Source organism: Hypomesus nipponensis, chromosome 12, assembly GCF_054491055.1.
Source record: "Hypomesus nipponensis isolate SF chromosome 12, ASM5449105v1, whole genome shotgun sequence".
Classification (NCBI taxonomy): Eukaryota; Metazoa; Chordata; class Actinopteri; order Osmeriformes; family Osmeridae; genus Hypomesus; species Hypomesus nipponensis.
Window position 1 is genome coordinate 14,392,054 of NC_140372.1, and position 18,667 is coordinate 14,410,720.

The window sequence follows — 18,667 nt, forward strand, 5'->3', positions numbered from 1 at the left end:
GGGTTGACATGAAACTGCAAAGAAGAATGGGAAGGACAAAGAAGGTGGGAGAGTGGAAAGGGAAGGAGAGAGAGGGAGGAAGGAAGGTAGAGGAATTACAGCAGGAGGGGAAGCAGGGAAGGACAGTGCATAGGGATGCACCAAATCATTTGTCAGAAAGAGAGGTCGAAAATAGGACGAAAATGTGAACCATGAATATCTACTCAGATTTGACTCTCGTTTGATCTAGCCATTATCACGGGACTGTAGTAAAGTTAGTTGAATTTGGGGTATTTGACAGATATTCCCTATTAGTTTTCCTTACGTCCGCTAGTGGCAGTTGTTTTTTAAAAATTAACAAATCAATAGCTATTTATCCATTCTACCTGAAACTTTCAAAAGTTAACTTTCTACCTGACCCAATTACAATGACACAATTACACTTTTTTTGGTTTGTCAATTTTCATCTCACAAATTTGTATGTAAATATTTAAATTTCCATAGCTCCTAGGTCATGTGACCTACTGATCTCAAACTATTTTCAGACTATCAGTGAATAAGACTTATATAATACACACCCATTTGATCAATTTTCATCTCAGGTGATTTAGCATAAATATTTCAAACCAAGGCGATCATCAGCAGTGTGGAAATACTTCAAGGTGCTCAGAGGAAATGTCATGATAATATAAAAAAAGTCTTATATTAATACATTTATAAAAATTATATTATTCTTTTTTTAATATATGGCAATGACAGTACGAGCGTTCTGATTGGCTAATGGGTAGTCATGCCAGCCGCGTATTGACTGCCGGTGTGATACGGATCCTTATTGCCCTCTGACGCCATCTTCAAAATGAGCGATAAGGAAATTCAGAAGAAGCGAAAATTGAAAGTGATGATGAAGACTAGAAACTATAGTTTGAATCCCTTGTGTTGATACTTTACTGTATAAAGTTAAAGCCATTTTAAGCCGTGTTTTTGATTGATCATTGTAACTTTAAGTTAGCAAGTAATTGGTTGCTACAAAACACCTGAAATACATTGTGTTTTCTATTAGCCTAACAATTACCATTTCTTTAAATTTACAAAATGAATGGAGCGAAAAAAGGCCATATAATAAACAACTTACTAACCTTGACCGTTCGGTCATCGCTCGGTCGATACGTTAAAGCCTCAGTTTGATATTTCCCGGCATGACCTCACTCTCGGTTAGTAAGTAGTTAATAAAAGTAAGTAGTCGGCTAAGTGCATCCAGAATTTTTTGTTTTGTTTCTTGCCCAGAATTGATTTAGGTGCATCCCTAATAGTGGTATGTGGAAGTTACCTAAAATGATTGTGCACTGTTGGGGATGGTGGTGAAAGCAAAGCACTGGGTGAACAGCATGTCTAATTCAGCCTACAGGAGCATGAACAGCATGACAAATAGAGGGAAGAAAGGGATTTTGTGTGTGTTTCTAGGCTTGCTTATGTGTGTACTTTCTGCTTGCATATGTATGTGTGTGTCGGTGTTTTTCCCAAAGAACTCAGCTCAGGGCAAACAAATGCAGATGGGCATCGATTAGTGCTGGAAGGATAAAAGGAATAGAAAATGGTGCTGGAGCCAACTACAAAAGAGAATTTAGAGAAAGAAGACAAAAGAGGAATAGCAAGAGCTAGAAAAGTTAGTGGTTAGACGGAGGGGCAGAGAGAAAGGGGGAAACCATGCAAGCTGTACATCTTACGCCCTGCCCTGCCTCTTTGTATAAACAGGATGCAGAAAGTCTGTAGGTTTTCACTACACTAACCATAAGTAAGTCAGAAATTAAAAAGGAGGGAGGAAGAAAAAGAGGCGAGGAAAACATACCTTTTTGTTGAAAGCCCAGATCTTATCCCACTCCATGTTGACTACTGATCTGGATCCACCCTGGAGGGAGGGAAAAGAGTAGAAAACATACACACTTTAATACTATGGAACTTCAAATGACTTTGTCTCACTCCTGATGGGCTACCAGGTGTAAAGATCAGTCAGGCACAAACACGTACACACCTGGGCTGCAATGAACTGTTTGAGGCCCTCGACGGTCATCCCCCTGCGGAGGACTCCTCTAACGGTGGGGAACCGGGGGTCGTCCCTAGAGATCACACACGGTCAGCATCACTCTTCATAATCATCATCATCCTCAAAAATAATAACAACATGTTTACTGTGTTATTTATTCCCACCATTCATCCCTTCTTCCTCCATCCAATTCTCTTTTCTTCCCTCCGTCCAGCCATTTCCTTCTATCTCCATCCAGGCATCCCTGCCTCCCTCCCCTTTGAGCTCTTTCCTGACCTACCCTCCCTCTCTAAATGTATTCATCCACTTCACCACCCCACCGCCCCCTCCCTCTCTTCTCATTCCATCCCTCCCTCCGCCCGCAGCAGCTCCCATGCTTTCCTCACCATCCGTCCACGTAGCCCTGGTCCACGAACCAGGTGAGCTTCCTCTTGGAGAGCACGGTGTTGTTGAGGTTGAGCCTGGCGTACTCCCAAATGTAGGGTTTCCTGATGCCCAGCGCGTCGATCATCCAGTAGAACTGGTCGTCTCTGTCGTGATACTCCGTGGTCCTCAGGGCATGGGTCACCCCCTCCACGCTGTCCACAATGGGGCACGCAAAGTCGTAGGTGGGGTACACTCTATTGACAAGGGAGGGGGGTTATAATCAAAATTATACATCCTACACATCCCTTATAGCCTGCCTCCCACTTGCACATCCCCGCACAAACTGTTTGACTCGTCATCTATTTAAGTAACAGTCATTATACAGTCAATACAACTATTCTTCATTAGAATTTGGTTTTGTATCTTCTTGTCAATGTCATATATATGTATATATATATATATATATATATATATATATTTTTTTTTTTCTGTTTATCTACCTCCTAACACCTCCACCCCACCCCACCCTCACCCATCCCCTATCCCCCCACCCCACACTCACCTCCCCACCTCACCTGTAGGTGCTTCCTGTACGGGGGTGGGGGGTGTTCTTGCAGCGGTACAGAGTGGGGTCCCTCATGCAGCCATTGTTGGAGGACATGTCGATCTTTGCCCTCATGCAGCATCTCTGTCCGTACTCTGTCCCTGCCTTCATCTCCTCCCACATCTTCAAGTTCTGCTCCACCGCTGGGGGAGAGGAGGGGGGAGATAGGTGTGAGGGTTGGGGACGAGGAGAGAGGACGGTGTGTGTGGGGGGATGGATCCTTTAGACAAGCCATCTAAAGATTCTGGCCCACAGGCCACTTCCGGCCCCCCTCCCACAGCCTGTTACATAATGCCAAAAATATGATATAAATGTATATATATTTTTTTTTTATGTATATTTGTAAAAAAGAAAATTACATTCCGCAACCGGAAGTGGCCCGTGGGCCGCCAGTTTGAGATCCATGCTTTAGACAGTCATTGTGCGCCACAGGATTTTATACACACCTCGCCCCCACCTCTCTCAAATACCTTCATTGGTTCCTCCCTCTCTCTCACACACACTTTCTTATTCCATCTCCTGCAAACACAGTTCTCTTGCCCTCACAAACAGCCACACGCCGTCGCCCCCCCTGTTTACAATTGCTGCGGTGTTTGGACTCCACACGCTGCTCCCTCTCCTGCTTCATCTGCTCCGGGGCCGTGTCATCTATGTAGGCCTTGCCCTCCTTCAGAAGCTTCTCGGCCATGTTCTGGATCTTCGGGAAATGGTCGCTGGTGTAGGTGAACTGGTCTGGCTTGATCTGGAGCTGGGACACATCCTCCAGGATTACCTGGAAGGAAGGAAGGGAAGGGAGGAAGGAAGAAAGGAAAGGAAAGGAAAGGAAAGGAAAGGAAAGGGAAGGGAAGGGAAGGGAAGGGAAGGGAAGGGAAGGGAAGGGAAGGGAAGGGAAGGGAAGGGAAGGGAAGGGAAGGGAAGGGAAGGGAAGGGAAGGGAAGGGAAGGGAAGGGAAGGGAAGGGAAGGGAAGGGAAGGGAAGGGAAGGGAAGGGAAGGGAAGGGAAGGGAAGGGAAGGGAAGGGAAGGGAAGGGAAGGGGAGGGAGGGAGGGAGGGAGGGCAGAAAGAATGAAAGGAGGAAGAAAGACACATTTAGACCCTGCAGAAACTGGTATCGTTAGTCGTGATAAACATCAACAAGAATTCGAGTGTGCGCGTTTCTCTCCATGCACCACCTTCTCAAAGTCCTCCTTCTCCTTCTCGGGGTTGGTATCGTCAAAGCGCATGATGAGTTTGCCTTTGAAGGTGACCTGGTAGTGCTGGTTGAGCAGGGCTGCCTTAGCATGGCCAATGTGTAAGTATCTGAGACAGAACATAGAGTGGAGAACATAATATGTAGCGGACTCTAAAAAGATTTTCATACATATTATATAAAGAAAATGATATTTTCTATTGTATTGTTATTTATTTTTTGTGTGAGTGTGCACATGCAAACTGCAGTAGCGCCTCACCCACTGGCCTCTGGGGGGAAACGAACCACCACCTTGCCCATCTCAGCTCCAGGCAGTTCCACAAACTTCCCCAGGTCCTGCTTTTTTTCCCTCTCCTCTGACTGGGCAACACACAGAAAGGAGGAGGTCAGGACGGTGGGGGGGGGGGGGGAGATCATTCACTGACTATTCACTTCACTGAGTATTTACTCTGCATCAACAGAACTCCTACGACAAGTAGGAGATTACAACTAGTCCTAGACTACATGAGTATTTTTAGTTCTTCTAAGTGGAACTAAAAAGTTATTTTCCAGAGGGCTCCAGACTAACATTTTACAGGAGCACTTTAGCCCCCAACTGAAATTATTTGGGGCACAGGCAGAAAATGTTGGGGCGCACACCTTAAATCAACCTGCAACGCAATTTTTCCACATTTTAAATGTATTACTGATGATGTGCAGTTTTATTTTAGTTCACAGTAGGGCTGTGAGATATGACCAAAATCTCATATCCTGATATTTGTCCTTTCATATACCGACAACGATGCATATAACAAATAATCCTCTCCCACAACTGGTCTCCTCAGTTCCCATACAGATACAGGCCGTTATTAAAAGAAGAGGGGATGCAACAGAGTGGTACACTTTATCAGTTTAAACACTTGATATGTTTTCTATGTTCTATTGTAAATAACATATGGTATATAACATTATAACATTTTTAGGATTCCTCCGTAAGGAGGAAACCTATTATTATTGTTGGTATCATTATTATTATTCTTGTAATGTATCTCATGAACACATTGGTAAAAAGTTTTGAAATTTGGCATATTGATACAACATGCCACAACTATGGCCCAAACACAGACTGGCCCACATCAGCCCATAGGGGGCGCCACAGGCGACACCCAAATGTCCCCTTTTCAGAGGGGTTGCATTTCCACCCCATTGCTCTAATACTTCTGAAACTTGGTGTGCATGCCTCATTTTTCACGAGGAACAAAAAAGCCTCAAGGACTCATAAGGTTCGCCATAATGGATTTTCCTGTACAGTGATAATTTGGGAAAACATTAAAAATTATTTCAAAATTCTTCTTCTCTTGAACCAAAGGTCTAATTGACTTGGAATTTGGAACATATATGTATCATTGACGTATTGAAAAATGCTATTTAAGGCAATTGAATCAAGTACAAAATGGCTGAAATGGGTGTATTTATGTAAATTTCCACATTAACTCAATATGTTTGTGTCACTAAATCAAATGTCATTTTCAATGATGGTTTTTCAAACCTAATAGGCTTTAAGGTGACATCACTCTGGCTTACCGTACACAATTTCACCTTGGTATGTCAAAATTTGATTGAGTTAGAGCTGTTTCAACTTTCGCTTACCACAGGAGAAACAGCTTACTTTTTTAGACAGTAACTGAACATGAAAATCGTTGTACTGCAAAGCATAAGGTCACAGGTTTGAATCCACGCACAGACTTTTGGCCTGGAATAATTTTGATTATTTGTTTAGTTAAACTGGCAGACATCATTCTGAAATACCATGCACAATTTCATGCAATTTAACCTTGAAATGTAAACCGTTTCTTAACCTTTGTCCCAAAGCTGACAAAAAACGAATACTCATATCACGCAGTCGGAGCACTGCTAGATAATCAGCGTCAGATCCCTTGGGTACCCAGCATGCAGTGCGGCATGTCCAAAAACACAAAGACTTGTGGAAAATAGTGTAGGTATACAAGTATAAATAGGTTACAACAGCCTTTCGAGGGATTTCATTTGTTGTGTTCGTTCAATTAGATGTTTGTAATGTTATTGTTGGTTAGTTAATATAATCTTGTTGGTCACCCTGATTGTGTATGTTGTGTAGTTTAATGGGACTAGAGAGTCGGCTGCTAAACCGTTACAGGCCGTTCTTGTTAGGAGCTGAATATGAACGCTGCCCTAGCCCAGTTTCCCACATGACTTTAGATAGTTGTGTATTGACTGAGAGTCTGGACTTGTTTTTGGCCAAACATGAAGTTGTTTTGCTCTCTTGTTGTCCAAGTCTCGATCTTCTGCAGTGTACATGTTTATAATATTTTGCCATTTTGCGGAGGAACCCGCATCGCTGCTTGCAGCTATATTTGTATTTAATTTTACACAACGTCCAAACTTTTTTGGAATTAGGGTTGTAAAAAAACAAAGCTGTGTGCTAAAAGGGAGAAGTGTGCCAACCTCTCGTCTTTCCAACTCCTACAGGAGCATTTGCAAATAACTTTTAACTTCTCTACAAAATGCCTGCTAATTGACCAGTAGTATTTGCCTGCTGTGAGCTGATACAGTGACTGGTCCACCTTTCTATCCAATGTTGCACAGCCAATTAAACTTAAAGGTCCCATGACATGAAAATATCACTTTAGGAAGTTATTTAACATTAATTTGAGTTCCCTAGTCACTGGTCCCCCAGTGGCTGGAAATGTTCATAGTTATAAACCAAGCCCTGGGTATTTTTCTTCGCCTTCGAGAAAATGAAAGCTTTTGAAAATCCTCTCCTTGTGACATCACAAGGAGGAATACACACACCAACACGAGTGTTGTACACTACTTTGTTATTTGGATAACCGTTCTGCTGTTGGTGTTATGGCGCGTGCGATATCCACCTTTCTCCTCATTAAAATTACTATGAGCGTGCACCTCTGTAAACCAGGGTTATCAGATGACAATGGGCAAATTTGAGGCATCTTACAGTAACGGGGCTACGAGCCATTGCGATACATCCACTGTAAACTTTTCTGATAAGTATCGACCTATTCATAATTAGATTATATTCTACCTAGAACTTATTCATAGCTAGCATGTGTTTCCTTAGCATTCCTGTTCATTACACTACCCGTAGACGTAGATATGTCACAAAGTATATACGGTCAACTTCTAACCTTCACTACCTATCCAGTTTTTCTCCACCTGCCCTCTCTCTTTCTTTAGGACTCTGGAACTGCCAGTCTGCTGTGAACAAGGCAGACTTCATCCCGGCGTTTGCATCCCAGGCTTCTCTTCATGCCGTTGCGCTAACAGAGACGTGGATCCGCCCAGAGAACACTGCAACTCCAGCTGCTCTCTCCGTCAACCACTCCTTCACTCACTCACCCCGCTCAACCGGGTGGGGTGGTGGGACAGGTTTGCTTCTTTCCCCACATATTAAATACACATCCACACCACTCTCTGTTACTGCCAAATCATTTGAACATCATTATGTTATGCTAACTGATCCTATCAAAGCATGCTTAATTGTTCTTTATCGCCCACCAGGACCGCTAGCTGACTTTGTGGAGGAGCTGGACATGCTCCTCAGCGTCCTCCCGGATGATGGAACCCCCCTGATAGTCCTTGGGGACTTCAACATCCACCTCCAAGGAACGCAGGCTGTCAACTTCTTGTCTCTCCTGACCTCCTTCGACCTGACGCTGCTGAGCAAACCGGCGACCCACAAGGCAGGCAAACAGCTAGACCTCGTCCTGACACGTAACTGTATCACTGACTTAACCTCTGTAACCCCACTGCACATTTCTGATCACTACTTTATCCAATTCTCTGTCTCTCTCCCTCCAACCCCTCCCACCTCCCCTCCCCTCGTAACTTTCCGGCGCAACCTCCGCTCCCTATCCCCCTCCCATTTCTCCTCTATTGTAACATCTTCCCTCCCTCCCATTGACGAGTTCTCGTCCCACCCCACTAACACCTTGTTAACCACTTTAACTGCATCACTTGACTCTCTCTGTCCCCTGTCAACCAGGCCTGCACGATCTTCTCCCTCCTGCCCATGGCTTACGCATGTTATTCGTGAAGAACGGTCCACCCTTCGAGCAGCTGAGAGGAGATGGCGCAAGTCCAAAGACGGTCTGGACCTTGATAAGTATCACTCCCTCCTTAAATCCTTCTCTTCTCACATAACTAGTGCTAAAACCCTCTACTTTCTTAACAAAATTAACTCTGCTTCAAACCCCCACAAACTTTTCTCTACCTTCTCCACCCTTCTTAACCCACCTCCCCCACCCCCCACCCTGACAGCAGACGACTTCTCCTCCTTCTTTGAGAAAAAAGTCGCCAATATTAGCAGTCGATTCCCTAAACCCACCTTTCCTACCCCCTCACCCTCCATGACTGACCCAAATAAATGTCTAAACTCTTTCTCTCCCCTGTCCGAGGCAGAGCTCTCTGACCTCATTCTCTCTCATCGCCCCACCTCCTGTCCCCTTGATCCTGTCCCCTCCCGTCTCTTTCAAACCATCTCCCCCTCTATCATAACTTTTTTGCTCCATGTTCTAAACTCCTCTCTTACCTTTGGCACCTTCCCCTCTGCCTTCAAACAGGCCAGAGTTACCCCTCTACTCAAAAAACCCTCCCTTAACCCTGCCATCCAGAACTACAGACCGGTATCACTGTTACCCTTCTCTTCTAAAACAATTGAACGTGCTGTATCTAACCAACTGTCTAACTTTCTTTCTCAGAACAAACTGCTTGACCCCAACCAATCGGGCTTCAAGACCGGCCACTCCACAGAGACTGCCCTCCTTTTAGTCACCAATGCCCTCCAGTCTGCCAGAGCGGCTTTGAGGTCATCCGTCATCATTCTGCTGGACCTTTCTGCAGCGTTTGATACGGTTAACCACCAGATCCTGCTCTCCAGACTTTCTGAGATGGGCATCACTGGCACTGCTCTCCAGTGGATCTCATCCTACCTGTCAGGAAGATCCTACCAGGTCTCCTGGGGAGGCAAACTGTCAGGCCCACTCCAGCTCTCCACTGGTGTCCCACAGGGCTCCGTCCTTGGACCCCTCCTCTTTTCTCTGTACACCACCTCACTTGGACCAATCATCACCTCCCATGGCTTCTCCTACCATTGCTACGTTGACGACACGCAGCTGTACCTGTCGTTCCCCCCGACCGATCCGGGGATCTCAGCTAGGATTGAGGCCTGCCTCGCAGACATCTCCGCCTGGATGACCGAGGATGACCGAGCTGAACCTCGCTAAAACAGAACTTCTCATCATCCCGGCCAAACCCTCCATCTCCCACAACCTCTCAATCACCCTGGGATCTGCGACGGTGACCCCCTCATCCTCTGCCAGGAACCTTGGGGTTACCATGGATGACGAGCTCTACCTCACGGCCCACATTGCTGCGGTCTCCCGGTCGTGTAGATTCACCCTCTACAACATCCGGAAGATTAGGGGATACCTGTCTGAGCACTCCACCCAGCTGCTTGTCCAAACACTTGTCCTCTCCAAGTCGGACTACTGCAACTCGCTGCTCGCCGGTCTCCCAGCATGCGCAACCCGCCCTCTTCAGAGGATTCAGAACGCAGCGGCCTGCCTGGTTTACAATCTACCCAGACGCTCCCACATTACCCCGCTCCTCATCTCCCTCCACTGGCTACCCATAATGGCCCGCATCAGATTCAAGACCCTGGTACTGACCTTCCGAGCAGGGAACGGGACTGCACCCGACTACATCAAGTCTCTCCTGCAGCCTTACATCCCCACCCGCCACCTACGGTCTTCTTCAGACAACCGCCTGGTGGTCCCACCGCTCAAGACGCCCGATCCCAACACAAGCTCTTCTCCTGCCTGGCCCCCCAGTGGTAGAATCAACTCCCCACCTCCATCAGAGACACAGACTGTCTCTCCACCTTCAAGAGAAGGCTCAAGACGCACTTGTTCCGGGAGTACAACGGTACTTAGGAATGGTTTGCTGAACCCAACGCTGGTTTCCTCAAGGATCACAATGACTCTTGCTTAGACTGTTGCTCTTGTTTGTTAGTGGTAGCTGATTTAAACTGTTTTCTATTTAGTTAATCCTATTTTTGTTGCTTTCCTACAGGTACACTTGCACTTAGAGATTCACGTTGTTTAATTGTAACTTGTTTAACTACATGCTCTTATGGTTTCCTCCCTTTAGCACTTATTTTTTGGTTGTTCACAATGTGTACTTCTTGTTTTTGGCTACCCGCAATGTTTGAGGTTATCTTGTTATTATCAGTGACCTATGCACTTTGTAAAGTTCTCTCTTGGAAGTCACTTTGAATAAATGTAATGTAAATGTAAACATTAGCGCATGGTGCCACCTCTCTCCTCCTCGTTAGCATTTAAAGCAACAGACACCAAAACAGCTCATTCTGAGGAAAGCTCATTGTGAGACTGCTCGTAGTGACTGTAATTCAGTACCAAGGCTGAATTTCGGGAAAGAGACTTCAGATACAGTATTAGGGGACCACTAATGCCTATATATAAACATCCAAAAACAGCATGTTGTGACATTTGATCGTTAGATTATTAAATTTAATTTAAGAATTTTAGATTGGTTAATATTAGCCATCAATCACTTCCTTTGTGAAACACCTGAGCGAGACATGACGTTACCCACGCAGTTGAAAAATCACTTGCGAACCCTCCCCCCTCACACACGTTGGTAAAGTCTGTCAGACTCATTCCCTCCTCGTTTTTCAACATGAAAAAAAATGAAAGCCCTGTCCCAACTAAACTCTCAAATCAGGGATTTGTATGTATATCTAGGCAGATTTTCCTTTCTTTTTACAGCTAAATGGGGAATATTGTACTCACAGAGCAGCATGTGGGGGGCTTGCTGCTGGCCCACTTGTTTCCCACAGAGGAAAAAGGCTCCTGAGATCCCAGGAAGTAGAACCAGCGTCTCACATGAGAGAAGGACTTAACCTGGCTCTGCCACTCAGCATTCCCTGAGGGAGGGCGCAGAAAGAGAAAAGGAGAGAGAGACCCTGAGCGATCGAGACAGCCCTTTTGCCGTTGTGATGCAGCACTGTGTAAATATAGAAACGCAAACACATCTACACAGACCTTTAAGTGATGCCCACACACTCAGATCTGCCAGGGTGAGGCTGTGCCCCACCAGGAAGGTCCGCAGCGCCAAGGCCTTGTCCAGCTCAGCCAGGGCTACTGCTAACCCAGACTGACCACACACACGGCTGGCACCAAACTCCAGCCAGTGGTCCACCTGAACACACACACACAGACACAAACAGGCAGGCATTAGAACACACATGCATGGAAATTTGTGGAAATCCTAATACTGTACTATGCTTATATAGATAGGCTACTAGGCATGTAAGCCATAACCTTAAACTTGATGGTAGAGAAGGAAGTTTTTGATAGTCTACAGTAGACAGTTACCTCAGTGTGCTCCATTACGTTGGAGCCATAGAGGCCCATGCTGGGAGCTGCACGGGCCAGGTAGCGCATGATGGAGTTAGCATCACTAAACTGGACTAAACTGGAGAGATGGAGGGGAGAGGAGGAGAGTGGGGTGGGGGGGTTCCATTAGCCCTCTCAAAGCAAACCCTCAGCCAGCTGCTAATCAATCGGAAGATGCTACCTACAGAGGATCACACTACCAGGACAAACTTCTTTTTTTTTTTTTATAAACCCACTCACTCTGAAATGTGGAGTTTGGTCTCTTTGCCCTCTGCCACAGACACGTTCATGATGCCTTTGACATGCTCAGCTGTCAACAGTGCCCCTGCAGGGTAGGAGGGGATCAACACCTCGATCAAGTGTCAACCAACATGTCACAACACCCTGCACACATGCCTTCCAAGCAGCGTCATTTATTGTCTGTGTGTATGTGTGTGTGTTTGTGTGTGTGTGTGTGGGGGGGGGGGGGTGTACCAGTAAATACAAAAGACATAGGGTTACATTTGACTTCAACATTAACAACAAAACCTTTTTAAGGATATCTACACGTGAAAGGGACAGACGTTTCAATAGATTCAAAGTCAGAAAACTTATGTAGGGATGTATGAAAACTGATCAAACTTGTCTGGCGAGTAAATTGTTGTTGAGGAAGGGTTTCGTTTAGCTTTTTGTAATAGCTGGCACAGAACATCATGTAGCCTACAGGTAAAACACTTGGGTAGTCATAAGCTAACTGTTACTTTCACGTTGCTTGCATCAGCCAGTTGTACCAGGAAGATACACACGGTGGTGCTGTTTGACATGCTTTACCTCCCTAATTAAGCTAGCCACACGCAATGTTGGAGCTATCGGGCTAGCCGGCAAGCCTTGTCGTTAAACATTGATTACTGTGTTTTGATACCCACGATTTTAAGTAACTAATTCATCCGTTGATATAGACAGCATCCACCAATTTTCTTAAAGTGAGTGCTGAAATTGCATGATGTTTTTACTGCCTTCGAGCAAGCTTCAGCAACTCTGACTTACAGCAAATGTGCCACGATGGCAAGCTAGGCTAATGACAGTCAGTAGGTGATGTTATTGAATTGAGATCGAAACATTTTTACATGCATAGACATCAATTCGACATATACAGTCATTAATAACCATACTCACCTATAGGAGGGTTGCTAGAGTTTACAGTAAGATTAAACGCCATGTTTTCTCCTCCCTATGAGTTTGCCAAGGCTCTCTAAAAGATCCAACCCCCTTACCAGCGCTTCAGACTCGCGTCTACCACACCGCTTTTGGTTCTTCTTCGTAGTCTAGTTCTTTACACTGTGTAAGCGCTCAGGGATGTGCTACTAGCTCAACATCGCCACCGTTATGATATTGTGTATGGCAAGCAGTTTTACAATCAGTGGCCGAGAGGTAATAATATGTAGGGTAGCCTACACTTCCCAAGCCTTCGTTGTTTCACGTGTTGTTGTTTTAACTTTTTGTAAATATGTTGTAACTATAGCTAACATTTTATCGTAATATAACGTATCTCGTAATATAACATATCATGTTACTGTAATGGATTCCGATTTTGTTTAATGCCTTTGGTATTAATAAAGATGCAATTGATGGTAAGCTGTTGGGCTAATCAGGGAAACAAAGTTTCTAAACCCAATAAAGGAGTGCGTAGTAGGCTAGCCTACGACGGAGCATCAGGAAGACAAAAGGGGGGGGGCAATTGACAATTGGGAGACAACAAGAGGAAAATAATTAAGGATGAAGATTTATTTTTTGCATGTCGAGAATAAAGTCAATGACGAGAATAAAGTTGAAATACTTTTTCAATAATAAAGTGTTAAGTGTTAATAAGTGTTTCTGTGTCAATTCTTCTGGGCTGAATCTTGGCATTTTTGAGTAACATTTTAACAATCTAACATGCACGTTACTGTATCAGTTTCTGATTACAAGTTAAATATTTAGAAAGAATAGAGATGCAATATGAGTTAACAGTTAATTTAATTTTTGCCTCAGACCAATGGATTCTATTTGAAATTCCGCGGGTTTTAGTTGAAATTCTGCGCTCGTGAATTACGTTTGGGCTAAATATCCCACTGCAAGTGAATGCAGCACCAAATGACTCCAACCACCCTCCCCATTCCGCCGAGTCGGACATTTGCGAGAGACCGAGGTGAAATCAGTTTTATATTTGATTCAACAGACATTCATATTCGTACCTCCGTTCAGGCTCCACGTCATATTTAGGGACCAGAGTAAAAGAGTATGCAGCCCAAATGCCGAAAAACCTAGCAGACATTTGAATACACACAATTTTTTTACAAACAAACTTCACACTTGTAGCACATTGTTCTACTACTAGCTACAAGTTACCAAAAAAAAAATACAAAATCATAAACCATTTGGCAAATTCAAAAAATGTAACAACACATTTGCACAACCAGTTAAAGTTCCCTATTATACAGAAATAATTATGGCATGGAGAGCTGCCACCACAACATTTATTTTTAATTAGGCACAACATTTATAAATGAACTACTTATCCTGAAATTCCATTTTCCACTACTTACTTATTTTAATAACCCCTAATTTAAGCTTACTCAAACTGTCAATACACAAAGACAAATATGCAATTATTGTTAACCTACAAAATAGTTTGTGAAAACGGTACTTAAAGTGGCTCTATACAAACAGAGACAGAAGTGGTGAAATACAGGTTCCTGGTATGAAGTCATAACATCTGACATTTGCAAAAAACATAGAGCCCTTACTTATTGCATGAATGCAGGAAGACTGAAGACTGCATCTATAAAAGGCTTTCAAGGTAAGAATAGCAGCTTCTTTTTTTCTAAAAACCTTGGCTTGGCAACAGCATGGCCACAATTGTGTTTGAGGGGACACATATTGTCCTACACAATGTCCATCACCCTAAAGTTGCTCTCAAGGACTTCATTGAATTCAGCAAAAAAAGATTTGGGTATAAATAAATTATTTCATTACATTCTCAGAAATTTCCCAAGTTTTTCTTCATCCAGTTCCCTGATATACCTTCTCAGATTATGTTCGATCTCTTTTTGCTTTTCCCTCATCTGCTGGGAAGTTCAACAGCCTTAACACCTTCTTAGCTGTGGGTTTAAGATCAGCATATGTAGCTGGTGTGAATCGGTGAAACTCACTCCTCAAGTATGTAACAGGCCACCTGCTTCATGAATAGCTAGCTTTTCTTTGGCGTAGCTGGTAGTGGTGACGCTTGGGAAGGGATGGAACTTGCAAGACCACATCTGTTACATGCCCGTCACACATACATCTTTCACAGCTTTTCATAATTCAGACTGATCCGTGATTGTGTGATGTCCCTCCAACAATCAATAACAAACATAGGCTTTTGACAAGTTCTTTGTGGGAAATCTCCATCAGAATTAGTGGAAGGGTGTCTGCTGAGAATTTTCTTCTGCATTCCTAGTTGTCGAGGACCTCCAACAGGCCATCAGGTTCAACAGAGGAGTAATCTTGTAGGGCTTGCCTGAGGATCTCTCGGTCTTGCCAGCTTACAAACTGAAGAAAGGCTTCTGTCAGATCACTGTACACTGCTCCAAAAAACATCTCCTCAACAAAAAAGGGCGCAAGCTTGATAGGAAGATAGTGGCAGTATTGATATCCTCTCAATAAAATTCTGCCGATGGCTTTCCTCGTGTCAGCCTTGAAATCATGTCTGATTATGAAGGGTACTTTCATTGTTGTCCCGAGTGTGCAACAATCATAGAAGTCGTGCCAAAATGCACTGAAGACATTTCTCAGAACCCCTGACCCATTACCAGCTTCCTCAGAATTATCTGGGAGTAATCGGCTCACTGTGTCATTGTGATCAAATTCAGCCTCTGTGTGTGGGCCAAATGTAATTTCAGGGTCCGAGATATATGTTACATCTTGAAGAAGTACTGCATCCTCCTGCAATATCTCTGGTACAACAAAATGGATCTCTGAGACCATTGGGTAATCTGTGAGGTGATTTGTAGCAAGTGAGTGATCAGTGGCAACTGGGTGATGCAGACTGACCTGGTCCTGGCCCTGTGCTGAGTAACTGGACTCCCAAGACAGGGGTTGGCTGTTAAAAACTTCCATAATTTCATCCAGGTCCTCAAAGCTACATTCATCATTGTGCTCAGACTCAGTAGTAGATGCATCAGAATCAGAATCAGAAGGGATTTTACTTGCCATGAATGTTTGCACAAACAAGGAATTTACTTTGGCAGGAAGGTGCATACATTAAACATATCGGAATATTGAAACTTAAATATGTGGTCTAACTATACAAAAGGAGCAAAGTCTAGCTAATACTAAAGGGATTTAGAATAAAAAATAAAAAATAAAATATAAGTAGCTATGATTACAATCTAACCTAAAAATACAGATACATCTTCACCTAATTGTGGTTTTGGCTGAGTGGCAATGTAATAACACAGCTTGGGTAGTTTGACAGTTTGACTTTCTGGTTCCACCTCCTTGTTTTCCTCTAACCTGTTAAGTTTCACTTTTGTCTTGGTGTATCCACCCTATCTTAAAAGTGCGTGGTAAGCCTTCGTCAAGATGTAGGTTTAGAGGTTTGAGGCTCCTCTTGACTTTCTGGAACCGGTGTTCTAGCGAATTATGGTCCTTTAACATTTATATAAAAGAGTCACATGAGGTTCACATGATCTATTTGTTTATAGTTGAATAGTAACGACAATCAAGATAGTGCTCTGTTTCTATCTTTCTTTGATAGCCTAGCATCTAACAGTTTTTAGGATAGTGGGCTAGGTTGATTACTTCAATTTTGCTAGTAACGTCAAGGTTAAGCATAAATAAATAAGCTTTACCTTATTGATATGACACAGCTTTTGGTTAAGAATTCAGTTGCACCGCTTCAGAAACACACCTTTACACTCCAAGGATGTAGGGTAATCCATATCTATGATGTTGACCACATGGCAGCTGGCATGGCAAACAGTCGCTCTAATGTGATTTCATGGACTAAAATAGTTGAATTTATTCTCGTCATGTAGATTTTATTCTTGACATTTCAACTTTATTCTCAAAAAGTATTTCAACTTTATTCTCGCCATGTTGACTTTATTCTCAACATTTTGACTTCATTCTCTAATAAGTATTTAAACTTTGTTCTCATCATGTTGACTTTATTTTTTTCGACATTTCGACTTTATTCTAGAAAAGGTATTTTAACTTTATTCTCGTCATGTTGACTTTATTCTCGACATTTCGACTATTCTCGACATGCAAAATAAATAAATAACTCTTCCTCCTTAATTGTTCCCCCCTTATGTGTATGGAGTTGGATTAGTTTGACACAAACAAATGTAACGCAATTCACAAATGTATTGTCGTCGTTCACAAATAAATGTCACGCTATTCACAAATGTATTATTTTGTGATTCACAAATAAATGTCACAAGATTCAACATCTTTGACCCCATTACATTTATTTGCAACCTGACGAACACAAGTACAAATCCCTGCATTTGTGTGTGGATTTTTGGAACTTTCCTGACGCGTTAGATTCACAAATGCTTTTTTTCGAAAATATATTCACTGCAGCCTATCAGATGGCTCTTCCATTTTTAGCCAATCACATTAACGTCTATGTGGACTCAACAACCCGCCATAATAAAGGACAATGGGCCTCATTCACCAATATCTTCCTAAGTTATTTCTTAAATTTGTTCTTAAGAAGGTCCTAAGAAAATTCTACTTGTGATTCATGAAGCGTTCTTAAACAGCAGAATTGTTCGCAGGTGTGTTCTTAGAATGATGAATCCCAAAATTTAGTAAGTTGAAAACTCGTGCCCCGTTGCTCCTATTTAGCATTGGTCAACGCCCCGTTAATTCCCATAAAAGGGCATGATATGGCTTGCCTGGTCCTAACCAGACCCTCGTACATTTCATTTGTACAGAGGGTCTGGGATCGCTCCATTGACAAACGTTAACTTCCTTGAAGGTGGGTCCTCTGTTGAAGTTTGAACTATTGGATCTTCCCAGAGCCACTCTGATTTGCCATAACCAATTGCAAGCGTTCGCCTTAACCAACTCCTTCACCACTACTGTAACGAAGCTAGCTGCCGTAGCTGGAAAATCAAACTTTTCCCGAACCCCGTGGGGAGGAGGGCCACAACATCATAGCCACCAACAAAACTCAGCAAGAAATGTTCTTGCTCCGGATTTAACCTATGGATATTCGGCAGCGTTGCCACAACCGCAAAATAGTTTCGCTCGTATCTTTCTCCGCCGCCATTACTGAACTACTCAAACTAGTGCATGACATTAACGTCATCTTCTCAGCCACTCCCTCTGTTCGATGATTTGACCTACAAAAAAATTGTTTTGGGAAACCGACTTCAGAGCCGAGCTTCCAGACCTTAGCCTGGCTGCCAGCCCAATTTCTCCCCGCCCACAAAAAATTGGTCGGGAAGTTGGGTCTGGAGGGTCTCGTATTGGGAACAACTACATAAAACCAGGATCTGGGCAGACCAATGAAATTGCCAGGGGCCAGGGCGGGCTTTATACGATGATGGACAGATGATCAACAACGTCAGGAAAGAGCCCTTGGGTTGAATTCGTTTTCAACTAACAACATAGCTATTACGTTGCTCTGATTGGTTGTAGGTCTATCCAATTGAGCGTAGAGGCATTTGTTTTACAGTTCGGTTGAAACACGCCCCATAGTCACAGCCCAACGGAGAGTTTTCAGACTCATTTTCTGACTAGAATTATGACAACGTCAAGCTACACACAAATGCAAGGATTTGTAACTCGTGTTCGGCAGGATGCAAATAAATGTAATGGGGTCAAAAATGTTGAATCACGAAATACATTTGTGAACAGCGTGTCATTTTTTGTCAATCACGACAATAGATTTGTGAATCACGTTACATTTGTTTGTGAATTATGAAACTTATCCAACTCCATATATGTGGCCCTAATGATCCGTAGTAGATATGCCTGAGTCAACCTCAGTCCAAGTAAGATGAGGTGTTTCCATTCAAACAG

At 43.5% G+C, this 18,667-nt stretch overlaps 1 protein-coding gene across 3 annotated transcripts in view; it reads right to left on the reverse strand.

Annotated features, from left to right (window-relative positions):
• Positions 1-13,279, reverse strand: part of eprs1 (glutamyl-prolyl-tRNA synthetase 1) — a 30,857-nt gene extending 17,578 nt beyond the window's left edge. For 2 of the 3 annotated variants that reach the window (XM_084668018.1, XM_084668017.1), the window contains exons 1-12: positions 12,788-13,279; positions 11,873-11,957; positions 11,612-11,711; positions 11,279-11,435; positions 11,027-11,160; positions 4,438-4,538; positions 4,162-4,288; positions 3,570-3,762; positions 2,962-3,133; positions 2,407-2,640; positions 2,009-2,093; positions 1,826-1,885 (exon numbers count right to left, since the gene is read on the reverse strand). In XM_084668018.1, coding sequence (XP_084524144.1) covers positions 1,826-1,885; positions 2,009-2,093; positions 2,407-2,640; positions 2,962-3,133; positions 3,570-3,762; positions 4,162-4,288; positions 4,438-4,538; positions 11,027-11,160; positions 11,279-11,435; positions 11,612-11,711; positions 11,873-11,957; positions 12,788-12,830 — 1,491 coding nt within the window. In that variant the 5' untranslated portion in view covers positions 12,831-13,279. The remainder of the gene's footprint in view (positions 1-1,825; positions 1,886-2,008; positions 2,094-2,406; positions 2,641-2,961; positions 3,134-3,569; positions 3,763-4,161; positions 4,289-4,437; positions 4,539-11,026; positions 11,161-11,278; positions 11,436-11,611; positions 11,712-11,872; positions 11,958-12,787) is intronic. The other variant, XM_084668019.1, reaches the window with a different exon arrangement.
• Positions 13,280-18,667: the final 5,388 nt, after the last annotated feature.